Source organism: Cydia strobilella, chromosome 4 (genome assembly GCF_947568885.1).
Source record: "Cydia strobilella chromosome 4, ilCydStro3.1, whole genome shotgun sequence".
Lineage (NCBI taxonomy): Eukaryota > Metazoa > Arthropoda > Insecta > Lepidoptera > Tortricidae > Cydia > Cydia strobilella.
Window position 1 is genome coordinate 16,971,251 of NC_086044.1, and position 14,459 is coordinate 16,985,709.

At 37.5% G+C, this 14,459-nt stretch overlaps 1 protein-coding gene across 1 annotated transcript in view; it reads right to left on the reverse strand.

Moving 5' to 3' along the window:
• LOC134740716 (metallophosphoesterase 1 homolog) overlaps positions 1–14,459 on the reverse strand; it is a 74,925-nt gene that overhangs the window by 56,949 nt on the left and 3,517 nt on the right. Inside the window, exons 5-7 of the mRNA XM_063673297.1 lie at positions 12,370–12,452; positions 10,291–10,578; positions 9,140–9,291 (exon numbers count right to left, since the gene is read on the reverse strand). Coding sequence (XP_063529367.1) covers positions 9,140–9,291; positions 10,291–10,578; positions 12,370–12,452 — 523 coding nt within the window. The remainder of the gene's footprint in view (positions 1–9,139; positions 9,292–10,290; positions 10,579–12,369; positions 12,453–14,459) is intronic.

Genomic DNA, 14,459 nt, shown 5'->3' on the forward strand with positions numbered 1-14,459 from the left:
TCCACTGCCAACAATAAAACCAATTCCCATTGTAAACTTGAATTCTGAAAATACAATTACTCATAATATCTCGACCCCACCTACTCATGTGCCTGTTGGTCGTGACCGCTACCAACAGTCTGACATTACACCTTTTGTTGTACATGTTCAAAGAGAAGCCAGCAGTGACGGCACGTACAACTCTCCATCCCATAACTTTTGGTCGTTTTATGCGTCAAAATAACATTCAAGGTGTTGTGAACGGCAGTCTGAAGAGAATAGGCAGAAATAGAGTCAGCATTGCATTTGCTACATTCACTGATGTTAACAATTTTTTAAGTAATGACAGCTCAGGAAAAAACAAATACAATGCTTTCATCCCAACATTCAATGTCACACGCATGGGAGTGATTAAAGGTGTACCACTTGACTTGACTGATGATGAAGTATAGACCTCTATTAACCTGCCAGTTGGCTATGGGCCAATTATAAAAATAAGAAGAATTAAAAGGAAAATTGTTGTCAATAACACTACTCAATTTGTGAATACTGGTACCGTTATACTTACTTTTGATGGGCAAGTATTACCAACCCGGGTGTACATGTGCTACATGGCCTTGCCAGTAGAACTATATATATATATATATATATATCCAACAGTTCAGTGTTTCCTATGTTGCCGTTATGGACATATTAAAAATCAGTGCCGCTCAACACCAAGGTGTTTCAAGTGTAGACAAGGTCACTCTGGTGAATCTTGTGATGTAGAGGAGGATGACTATCAGTGTTGCTTGTGTAAAGGTTCACATCAAGCCACTAGCAAAAAATGTTTAGAATTTAACCGACAAAGAGCTATTAAAGAAACTATGAGCAAAAGTTGCATCTCTTACATGGAAGCTTCCAAAATTCACCCGCCTGTGTCCAGGGTCTCATATGCGGAGGCCTTGCTTGCAACACCATTGTCATCTTCCTCACAACTAATATCAGTCGAGATGATGTTTTATTCGATGTCAATTATAGTTTGTCAAAGGGCTGTCTCATTTCAAACATAGACAGAGATAATCATACTATCTTTGTCTTACACTAGTACTAGCACCCAAATAAAAAGGATGAGTATAGGTTTTTATGTTCCTATTTACTGACAAGATTTGCTTGGAAAACTACATCTCGCATGTTAGTTGTTAGTTTTTTTTAATTCAGAGACAAACTAGAGTAAGGGCCGATTGCCATTTGCCATATCGTTCAATAAACGCAAACGGCCCTTACTCTACCTATAGTTTGTCTCTGAATTAAAAAAAACTACGGATGCGTGACATGCGTTAAAAAAGTTTTCATGTGCCGCCATTTGACGTACAGTTATCTTTTAATAAATTCGTAAGTAAATAATTAATCACGAATAAAACATTTGATTCTTGATTTTTGATTCATTGGTCATAACTAAGTCATAAGTGAAAAAATTTGACCACGCTATCGCCTAGATTTCGTAGCAAGTATGTTTGTTATAAAATTATAGAAACCACAATCACAGTTGCCAGCGCATACAATTTCCTTATCGAAACCAAATAAGAAAAATACTCTAAACTACTACCTAGTCTAGCCATATATTCTGTGACAAAGTTAATTGTCTCTAGAGACTATAACTATAATTATAATTTTACCTAAAGGGACTAAAAACGAATAAAAAATGCCTAATAATTATTCCATGTTGCCAGACCTCATCTTAACATGCCTTTTAAGGAGCAAGGGAAGAGGGCCTAATTTACTCACCATTTTTTGCGAAAATATGACATTCTTGTTCTGAAAAAAATATTCAGGTGAACAATTTTTTTACAATTTTCAATGCTTTCCTTGTCTGAATACAGATCTAAGGAAGCGGCAGATGTAGTTAACAAAGTGCTGCGAGAATCATCTCGTGTATTTTATGGTTTTGTGAGCAGACACAGATTAAAGGGTCACTAAACCCACTTTTTGCGAAAAATTGATCCATTTTAGTGAATACACATGCAAGAGTGTAACAAAATACCGTAATAGACGCTTAAGTTCAACCTATTTGCAACACCGTATTGCATGATAAAAGATTGACATTTTGTTAAAGCTCATACCTAAAAGACGTAATTCCTACTTCCCAAATCTGAATATGGATTAATTTACCAAAGCATAGAGTAACTTATACTAGAGCGGTACTGTCATAGTAAATTTTGTAACCCCAGTAAATTCACTGTCATCTGTCGACAAACTTTAAAACTAAAAATAAATATTTATAAAAATACGATAAAATGTATTTAAATATGGATAAATGATTTCTTTATTTGCATTAATTATGTTTATGATTTTGACCCATTTTCTTTCACTGATATGCGTTAAAATTGTTAAATAACAAACGAAACCGCCAACGCCATCTATACGACAGTAAGCCAAAGCTAGTAGCGCCCTCTGAACGAGAATCAAATTTTCTTGATTTTTCGAGACACGTTTTTTCCTTAGACTGTATCCATCTATTACGAAGTTATATCTATCTTTGACCAAAGTTATTGAGGCAACTTACTGACTCTCGCCAAGTCAATGTTTGATCCACTGGGTAAAAAAAACGTTATGTAATCTTAGAGAACAAGGTCTGGTCTACGCGATACATAAAAAATAATTAGATACCTACAGAAAAAAATTATAGGTATGGGGTCGAAATTCCCGACGGAGGTGGTGAAAAAGACGCGTATTTTTGAGGCAAATTGCTGCTTCATTAAAAAGCACGTAAATACGCAAAATCCAATAATCATTACGAATTTTAAATTCATTTTATTCTATCTCATATATAAAATTTATTTCAATAGCTTTTTATTTATAGTTGTTATGTATAATTAACTGTGTAACAGAATTTATGGCTAAACTAGGTACCTATTATGATCTCACTACATAAACATACGATAGGTCAGAAAAACATGTAATGTTTGAAAAATGTGTGCTTACTTATCAACTATTATCTCAGTTGCTAAGTAAGATTCCTTATCGGTTTTCAGAAAACAAGACACAATTAATACGGTCAAGCGTGAGACGGGCTCACAGTGTTCTGTACAGATTAGGGAATGCAAAAACCGGACAAAAATTAAAAACCGGTTATTAACCGAAAAACATGACACAAAACCGGTTAAAACCGGTTTTACGACAAACATTGTAAAACATTATTTCTAATCTAATATTTTTCAGCGCTTTAGGGTTTTAACTAGATGTTCTGCTTTACTTTATGGCTCCTCTACACTATCGGCGATGATAGACAATGACTGCATGGCGGGCACGATAGTGTAGAGGCATTCAATTTCGATATGTGCACATGATGATATGATCATAAAATGAGAAAAAAAATGGTGGTAGGTAAACTGGGTAGTTCACTAGGTAACAGTTTTGTAGTTTTTTTTGTGTTGGTCTAGTTATTCATTTCCCTCACTTCTTTCACGGTCATATCACAATCACAAACCAACGATACTGCTGCACATGCGTGAGTCTTACATCACATTTACAAGAAAAGTACGCCAATGGCAATTTATATAAGGGTTTTTTGAAAGATCTGGTCTGCTCTTAATATCTTAATAATTATAATGTAGAAAAAATACTTATAATTCCTGTTAAAGTTAGTATCCCAGTCTTTTTAAAATATGGGTAGGGGACAAATCTGTCGTGAAAATGAACAACTTCTAGTACTTTGGATAATTATAAATACTATGAATTTGACGCCATATATCACCACTATTACCAGGTCCAGTGCGAATTAATTAAATAACGGTAGGCTACAAAAGTGTTCTGCGATCAATAGGGGATATTACTGCAATGTTCTGCCACCAGAGTGCAGGACTAGCCTTTTTAGTAAACCATAGAGTAACTTATACATACTGTACCTTTAACAGGTTTTTGAGAAGTTTTCAGACATAATAAAATATGACAGTGATGCATCAAGGCAGTTTGTTTACAGATGACCTACCGGGAAACGCGAATCCGAAATTTCGCTATCTGCCTCTTTATCGCTCCAATATGCAAGAGTGACAGAGATAACGAAATTTCCATTTTCTTGTTTCGCGATAGACCCTCAGATTGTGGTAGTGGCGCCCTAGCGTTTCGCGTAATATTCCCTATTTTTGGAATGTTTCACTTAACATCAATACACCGTATGTGTTTACTGACTTTTTTAACTCTGTACGAGGCGATTGGCATGCTTAGGTACATCTATGTTATCATTATTGCGCTATGGACTTAAATTAATTTGTTATAAATGTGTAACTAATTTAATTACGGCTTCGCTCATTATTTCGTTTTTGAGTAAAAATAAATGCTGTTTGTTTCATCGCGGATATTACGTTTACTTCACAAGTATACTACTACTACTACTACTACTACTGTTAGGATTTGTCAGGGAGATAAGACACTTATAAAAATAATGAGGATGGCATTAACAAATTCCAAAAAAATATATTTAAGTATAGTTTTCACATTGAAAAATAATAAATAATCCATAGAAATATATTTGTGTTTATACGCTATTTATACCGAATTAACCAATATTTTATTTGCAAATTTTCACGTCACAATAAATAAATAAAACAGTAAATAGAAAGTCCATGCATAGATCGTGATCGGCAACGCAGGCTTCGTCAAGTGGACACAAAAGCAAATCAGCAACAGGCTTCGTCATCTACTTACAAATGATGTAATCCGCAACAGGCTTTGTCAATCTTAACCACTAAATTAAACTATTTAGGCCATGGTGCCACCCCGGACCGTAGCCGGCCCAAACGTCCCCATGACACTGGCAGCGTTGCCCCGTTGAATTGCCAAGGAGATCTGTTGGACCAGGTACGATCCGGAGTGAGGATCGCAACCCCTATCTCTCAGTCGCCGACCCAATTCCCACACAAACTCCTTAGCCTCCGCACCCCAAGGTCCTGCAGTCTCCACCGCAACTGGTATAAAATCATACATTGGTTCCAAGGCAGAGTACTTCGTATGCTTCTGTTTAGCCGCATACTCCGCAGCTGAACCAGCAGCACCGATGGTGTGACTCAGATGGGACGGGGCAAAGGTGCTAACACACGTTGCGTCCCATAAGAGGCACCGACCCTTCTGCCAAGGAAACAATGTAAGACCATCTGGACTTTTGCCATCAGCCCGGCACAATCCCGGAGGCTCCAGGACACAGGGAACATTGGCTGAGTCCAAAGCCCTGCGAACTACCTCATTTATCGCATGGTGACGCAAAAAACGCCCAGCGCACCTCTGACAAATAATTCATAACGATTACATTTTACATTACAATTTAACTTTAAAGCAATTTTATACCTTTTTAGGTCGTTTTATGCGATAAATATCATTTCGGTTATTAACCGGTTGTTGGCTCCAAAAACCGGTTTTTAACCGAGCATAAAATGTCTCGGTTAACCGGTTTGCATTCCCTAGTACAGATACGGTCATAAACGTAAAAAAATCAACTCGCTTCCTACCCTCTTAATCCAATACTTTATACTCATTTACCTTTTATTTCTTTATTTGTGTCGAAGTCTAGTCAAAGGTCCCACTTTGTCGCTTACCATAAGGACGAGATTCGCTTGTATCTTTATACGAATAACCTGTCAAACAGTGCCGGATTAAGCCAGCGCGGGGCCTGTAGCAAATTCTATCATGGGGCTCATTGATTGTTTTAATTTTGTCGGACGAAGTGAACGAAGTGAAACTTGGGTTTTTTACGGCCACAATGCGAAGGTGCGCGGGGCCCCCAAACGCGCGGGGCCCCCATACGCGCGAGGCCCCCGGCATTTGCTACTTTTGCCACGTAGCTAATCCGCCACTGCTGTCAAAGCGTCCTTATGGCAAGCGACAAAGTGGAACTTTTTGCTTGGAAACGACACATTTGTCTATCCTTGTGGCGCCCAATGTACATTACGGAGCACACTGTTTTAATGGAATTTCAACTTTGATATAAACAAACAAAGTATCATTTTCATTGTCTCATATTTTTTTTGTACAAATGAAATTTAACCCAATTAAAAGTATAACTAGATTCAAAATTCCCTAGCTATAATGTTGTATGGTGGGCGGCATGAGGCTATAATTTGACAAACTGTCAATCAATGCGCACGTGCCTGGGAGACCCACGCCACGCGCTTCAACGTGATATTCTCTGTTTACGGTACCCTAAAAACCCGTTTTCTCACACCCAAACCGGCTTCTACGTAAAAAATATACAAGTTACAACAAACAAGGTCGTGTTTCTCTCTCGTTGTTTAAATATCGACTTAGTGACAAGCAGACCCCGTTATCAGTGGTAAAATTTTAATGTAATGCAAGGGTTGGCACTCAATCCTCCACCGTGCGGGTAAAATATCGCAAGCTATTGGGTAAAAGTACGCACGCAGTACGCATAAAGAAAATTTCAATTGAATTGTCAATAAAAACAGTAAAAAAATTGTCTGATCAATATCCACGTACTAATTTAAGAATATTAAATAACTATTAATATTTTATTTAAGATATTTAATAGTGTTTGATTATTGCATCAAAACTTGACTTAAATGAACTATAGAGGTCATAATGATACATACATAATTATAATTATACGCTAGTAATATGCAATTTCTCGGCATTTGGCTGTATTCAATTCAATTCAATGGTTTATTGATAAAATACACATTTTACACGTCAAATTTACAAAGGTACATATACAGTTTTATATTATTAACACATTAATACACATTTTGCTATCAATTAGGTATACATATTTGAAAATAATATATTTTTTATATTATATATTACATGTCCATTTATTATTTAATCATTGAATACTAGGTACTAAAAAACTCATCAATCGAGTACAAAGCGTCTATTTCAAGTTTTGCTTTTATTTGTCGTACAAATGAATTATAGCTATTCTGCAATTACAAAAAGTATTAATATAAACGATATTAATATTTATATTGTATTTAAGTATATAGTAGTACCTATTGGGGTTACGTGCGAACTTTTAAATTCGTGCTCGTAATCAGCAAAATAATTATACGATTGGTCCTAACTCATATGTCCAATCCTTATACCGAGATATTGACTTACTTTTATTTAAATATTGCACGAACTGAATATTATAAAAGTAATAGTTCTACTGACTCCGGTCCATCTATTTAATTTGTACACAATTTTCCCCAGCAAATATAATAAATAAATTGTTAACGGTTTGTCCGGAACACCACGCTGCGCGCAAAAACCCGCATTGCTGACGTCGGTGAGAAGACTGCTAGGCTCAAATGGGACTGGGCCGGTCACGTCTGCCGCATGCATCCAGACAGATGGGCTAGCATAGCCACCAAATGGATGCCAGAAGAGGGGCGCGGACCCGGCAGGCCCAGACGGAGATGGCGGGACGACCTAGACACCTTTCTCAACAACTGGCCGGAGGAGGCACTATATCGGGAGTCGTGGAAGACAAGGGGAGAGGCCTTTGCCCAGCAGTGGGACACCATAATGGGCTAGTGAAAAAAAAAACGGTATTTTAATGCAACGTGTGTAGAACTGCTAGTTCACTTTGCCTCCGCAGCTCATGTGGTTCCAAAATATCGACACAAAGGACATCAAATCCTGCTAATACACACTTAGCTCCTATCAGCTTCGCCGGTGATCGGCACACCGCGATCTCTTACCCACAGCGTACTCTTACGTCGAATGACTCATGTTAAATATGTGCAGTGCAAACCCTTGCATTTTCATTAAAATTTCACCACTGATAACGGGGTCTGGTGACAAGTTATTCGATATATTGTCGCGAACGTCAAACAGAGATTACGAAACATTATTAAACTAGCTTCTGCCTACGACTTCGTTGGCGTAGAAGTCGCCCATCCCGTCGTGGCCAGGCCGTTAGTAAGGTCAAAAGGTGTATTGAGGATATTGAGGTAACTTCTAATGCGGGGTAACTTTGAAAATGGCAAACATCTACTAAACTAGAAGCACTTTCTAGGTACTGTAGCAACAGTTTAGGACCTCAAAACATGGAGCGTAAGCGTAACGGCCCGGCCACGACTTTGTGCGACCGGCGACGGCGGCGGCGGCAACCATAGGTGAGAACGAAAGATCCGATCGCTGTCTCGCTCCAACCTATGATTGCCGCCGGCGCCGTCGCCAGTCGCACAATGTCGTGGCCGAACCGTAGGCGTCTCGTAAGCGTATCGTAAAAACGTTACGAGTACGAGATCTCGAAATCGAAATCTAATATGCTACGCTACGACGACGCTTCGTGTGCGGACTTGTTTAAACTTGTTCGTGCTCGTAGCGCTCTCGTTTTGAGGCTGTGTGCTGAGGGCCAAAGGAAGATGCCTTTATAAGCGTTGCAGTAACGTGACTGCTGCTAAAGTATGAAGTGCTTCTGGTTGTTGCTAAAGTATGAAGTGCCATTTTTAAAAATTACCCCGATTTCGAAGTTACTCCAATGCACCTTACTCTCGTATTATCTTTCAACCACCTTTTCACTGCCTAAAGGCTTCTTCAATCATATAAACGTCCAAACCTGTCCAAACATTACATATAGTTTCTCAAAGGACTGTCTCATTTCAAACATAGACAGAGAGAATCGTACACTAGTACTAGCACAAAAGAAAAGAATGAGTCGTTTTTTTTTGTTCTTATTTACTGACAATTTGGTTTGATCAACTATAACTACAAACTTTCAGATCAAATTAAAATATTAATAAAATTGTAATGGATTCACAATATAATTTCACAGTGGTTGCCATGTACACCTCATTTCAGCACCAATTACAGCTTTCCTACAAAACTAGCCTTGTTCAGCCAGCACTGCCAGCAGTGATGTATTTCCTATTCAAATATAGTTGGTCAAACCAAATTGTCAGTAAATAAGAACAAAAAAAGAACTATACTCAACCTTTTTTTTGGGTGCAAGACAAAGGTAGTATGATTCTCTCTGTCTGTTTGAAAAGAGACAGTCCTTTGACAAACTATAGCAGCGAATGACAGGAAATTGTTAGTGCCCATTATGGAATAGTTCCTACTTAAATGATATTTTACATTTAAAGCTGGGCTACACAATAGGCGATCCTGTGAAATTATCAGTGATCGGAAATGAAAAACCAAAAGAAAGAAACCTAGATATTAAACTTATTTAAATGAAACTTACAAGTGCTTATAGTTGAAGTCTCTTCGCTTGGTATTGGAGTATCTGAGGTACAGTAGGAGCGCAGCGAGGAGTGCTACCGCGGTGACCTGAAGTGTCCATTCGCGCGGCAACTCGCACTTGGACACCCGAGCCTCCTCGGGGCTGATGGCCACCTGCATTATAAAACAAATCTTAACACCCTTATCGAACGAACGAGCGAAGCGAACCTATTTAATGTCATTGTTTTTGTTTACCTTTAATTCCGACGTTTCAGCTGAGTTGCACCAGCTGTGGTCACGGAAAGACTGACGTCCCAGTATAATGTCAACGGGATGTCTACCCCCAACATTTTTATAAACTAATTACGGGTAGTTTAGTGTTGTTTACTTAGATCTCCGTTGACATTTTGCTGGGACGTCAGTTTTCCCGTGACCGTGACCACAGCTGGTGCAACTCTGCTGAAACGTCGGAATTAAAGGTAAACAAAAACAATGACATTAAATAGGTTCGCTTCGTTCGCTCGTTTTCGAATTTCGATATTGTAGGGTAACGTTTTTAAAATAAATAAAAATCGATAAAATTCGATCAAAATTGACACTTGGCGCGCATGATCTTTCCCGTTCTTTCTTGCGAAATGTGACAGAGACAGCGGCAAACCGATGGAACGGCCTTAAGGTAATAACTTTTCGTATAATTAAATACCTATGTGTTCAAAACGCGAGAGTAGTGTTATATTATTACAATAATTTCCTTGTATTGTGCAATAAATGAAGACTGCTACTATTCACGTTATGAAAGGATCAATTTTTGTAGGTACATGAGAAAAGCAATTATCAAATTTAAAGTAGGTATTATTGCCAGTCATTACTAAATTACGATAACTGAGGTATATACAGTTGATTGATAACGATGAGAAGGCGTTAAGTCACGTAACTCGTAAAATCTCATGAAGTTCTAGATAAATGTGTTTTATTGATATTATAAACAATTGGCGTCATTTCTGCCATGATAACAACATATGCAATGATGCAACATACCAAATCATTTTATGTCTCAGCGCGTAGCTACTTATTATAAGAGCCTTATTTTGCGTAGGAGCACCAAGCGCTTACCGTGAGTGCACTCTTCACTAAATTTAAATTATGAAAACAATTATATTCCATGAAACTTACCAAGTAATATTTAGGATCCAATCTATTCCTCCACGAGAACGAGGGAACAGTGTATTCCACGAACTCGATCTTGTGATACGGCGTCGGCACGAAGCTGTGCCGAAGCGCGCAACTATGATGCGTATGAGCACCGAACGCGAGCCGCGGGTGCAGACTTTCCACTAAGTACTCAGTGGATTCCTTCGACAGGCAATCCCTTCGTTCGACGAACAGGCTGTCCCTCTCTGGTAAGGGAGCAGCGTCGGGCTCCGTGCATTGGCTGTCGGATACCCTGTATAGGGGAAAGTGCTGAAAACATAAGCTGTGATTAGATCTAGACACGCTGTAGCGGGTCCAACCAAGTTCAAAGAAAAAAGAACTGGCGACGCAGCAACCGTTGTTATTAATTGTATACATGTTATATTTCTTAAACTAGTACTTAAAAAAATGTTTCGTGTAACAATCTGTTAATTAAGGAAGAGCGGTGTTGCCCAACACAGGCAAATTTTGCTTACCGGGCAGCACTATCCCCTACTTATAAACACCTGTATATTTTACGAAAATAAATAATTTTAATTTTTTTTTTTTAACCGTGTGTTATTACACGAACTATTTCGAGCTAATATTTAGCATGAAGGTAGACTATTAGGCGTTTACTAAGGAAAAATTCTGAACTGAATTTTTTTGTCAATTGACCGCGCGTTAGCGAGGGTCTCCTTTTCAGCTTGGGCAAAACTGCTTTCATGACGAATACTATAGTACAAAAAGTAATGATATCCCAACAAAAACATAAATGTGAAATGAGAGCCAAGTTCAATATTAAGAATATTCGGACTCGCCGACAAAAGAATTGAGATCTATATGGGTGCCAAGTTCTGTGCTGTGTAGAAAATCCTGAAATTATAAAGAATTTGTCTTGGCTAGTTTTTACGTATAGGCTATTATTATTTGTCTCTTACTTTTCTAAAATTTGGTTCAGATTGAGTGTGTGTGATTGTGTATGTGAGTGGGATTCATACTAACATAACAGTGCCTCCGTTTCTTCATAACCTAGTGTTCTTAGCCATGATCTTACACTATCTCTACACTTTAGATATGGCATTGTGTAAATGTTTAAGTATTTTATTAACAGAATTATATAACTTAGTCGATTGAGTTGGAAATTGGCGTTGGGCGAATTTTGTTTTGGTAGACGGAATTACGACAACATTTGGTGTTCTCCTACGTCAAAGTGATTTTCACAATTGCCTTGTGTTGTTTAAGAAGCAAAGCTTCTAAACTATAGAGTTTTCTTACGGAGTGGAGGTCGCTAATCCTATATACAGGGTGGCCAACTTGGAGGTGTATAACTTTTTTTGCCGCCATTTTGATTTGGCGGTAAATATGACAGTTGTTGCATGAAAATTACTTTGTGTAGATACGGCAAATTTATTATGGAGCGCTTTACGACGGAACAACGTGTTTTAATTATTAAAATGTTTTACTCAACCCAATCAAGTATTGCGGAAACTAAGAAAATTGCAGCCAATTTTTGGTAGAAATCACTTACCTTCGCGGCTAACAATAGCTCGTTAAGTGAATAAATTTGAGCAGTATGGCATCGTAATAGATAAAGCAGTTCCTCATCGTGTCACAAATTATAACAAAATATTCGCGACACAGTCACTGAGATAACGCAGAAAATGTGATGAAAAACGCGATGAGAAGGGTTCACATCTGCCATGCTCTAGAGGTGGACATTTGTCTGACATTATTTTCCATGTTTAACTGCCGGCCCTAAATACCCCCTTAACAAGGAATACTTAATATTTTTTAAAGTGTATACCTGTGTTATTTGGCCACCCTGTATTTCAGTGGTAGGGAATCTAAAAGGTTTAGAATATATGACTTTTAGCAAACTAGTACGTTGCGCCCTTATTACAACCTCCATAAGTTTAGTTTTATTAGCCCCGCCCCATACTGGGATGCAATAGGTAATTATAGACTGGGCTATAAGTTATTTAATTAGATATTCTATCTAGAAAAGCGCAGCCAAAATAAAGGTTGAAGTATAAAAGATGTGTTTAGCACCTAATAAATAATAATAATAATATAATATACCTGAATTAATATGGGTCTGCTGTACTTTTCTAGTTTCTTCTTCCCCTTGCATAACGTTGACCCCCTGCTGCACTTGAGGATATCTGTAAGTATCAAATATTTTATTGAGCCTATCAATATTAAAATTGGTTTTCAGTGGATATATACCGGGATATCGCCGTACAAGCTTACAGAGCTCCATAATATGCAGCGCTGACAGAGTGGGTAAACCGGCGACGGGTAAACCTAGTTTCTTAAATAAGTCTCTACACGATTTGACATAATTCCACTCAAAATACGCACGCACTTTTTTCCAATACGAAAAATCTTTGTATATATCTACACAGTTATTCAGTTCGACTGAAAAATGCGTAATATGATTGCAATGCAGCTTTTTTAGTGGAAATTCGTATCAGTCCTCGAAGCGCATAAGTAAAGCTGAAAAGCTTGTTACAAAGAGAATCAACATGCTTTTTCCAACTTTGCTAGATTGCTTTAGGTACTTAGAAAGCTACATACACGAATTAATAAACTAGTGGATGTGAAATGACTCCTATTTAGTATGAAAACCAGTGTCGCTAAACTCACACATTCATAGCCACGTTAAAATACGTCACACACTTACAAAATTGCTCTGATTCGTAGCAACTTTCCATATCAAAAAGTTATTACCGGTGGACATTTCTCGAACGAATATCAACTGTAGGCTACATGAGTGGCGGTTTAAATTATAATGTCAAAGCTATATGACATACGACTCTTTCATTATCTCATTCATCTCACAAAAGCTCGCTCAACGTTCACCTAATACAACTACTCAACACCAGATGGCGTTATTTTATATAATTTTAAAATCACTTACTTACAGGCGAGAAAAGGGCTAAAAAACCAGTATAAGTAACGTCTAATTACGCATGGTTTGTTACGGATCTCACGGTCACGTTACACTGGTGTTTTCGAGACCTCTACACGCCTGCGAGTAGCTAACCGTTGGAACTTCTTTCCATTCGACGATATAGGGAGGGGACAGTGTAATCGGAGTGTTTTATCGATATTTGTGTGTTCAGTTAGGTATTGATATTTCATTACCGTATGTTTTAACACATTTAGATGATACTTTATTTATGATTATAATATAGGTAGTGATAATCGTGATTGTATGAAAAATAATATGTAGTACAGTACAACAAATATCTAACTAGAAATTTGTTTCTTATTAATTGACCAACTAGGTTGTTAATGTGAACATTAAATATATCTTAAAGTCAAACAGATAAAATCATAGTTCTTTAAAGGTCTATTAACTCGGTATTGCTGTTATTTTGTGATCACAAATCTGCAATTACCTATACTTACATAGGTAAGTATTCGTCTTTAAGAATATATTTACTTGTAGCAGCATTTAAGGCCAATCTAGACGGGACAACCTGATTAAATTGTCAAATTAATTGTATGGTGTGAAAGCATACATGAAACTGGCTCATCGATCCCACTTGATTTGATTGTAAGATTGTGACCTATCAAATCAGGAAGGGGGGCGGCAAAATTCCAATATTTCACGCTAGTTTGCGTGGTACGGAACACTTTTTATTAATAAAGTGAGCCCGAATGTCACTAATAATTACTTAATTAGTAACTAAGTTTTAGGCGTGTGGACGCTAGATGAGATGTATGGCAATTTTATCCCCAGAAATCTTTCTCTAAGAAATGCTCCTAGCAAATGGTGCTATATTTTTGCGGAAACTAATTTTCTTGCCCAGTAGCATTGACCCATTTATTTTTAATATCGGCATCTTGTGGTAACCTACAATAATTAATAATAAAGAAATAGAAAATATAAAACGTTTATTCATGGCTCATTGCATGCATTGTACGCATAAGTGCATTAAGTACCTAGTCTAATTATATTAACGATGAAAATATGATGGGTGTAAAAAACAAAAACGTATGTAAAGGAATACGAAGGTTTGAAAGGTTGCCATGAAATGACCCCGACTTAACTTAGTGCTTGATGACCAGAGCTGCCATATTTACTAAGACATTGATTATCCCAAATAATAATAAGAAACGTGTCTAAAATAATAATTTATTACCGAACTACCAAACATCAA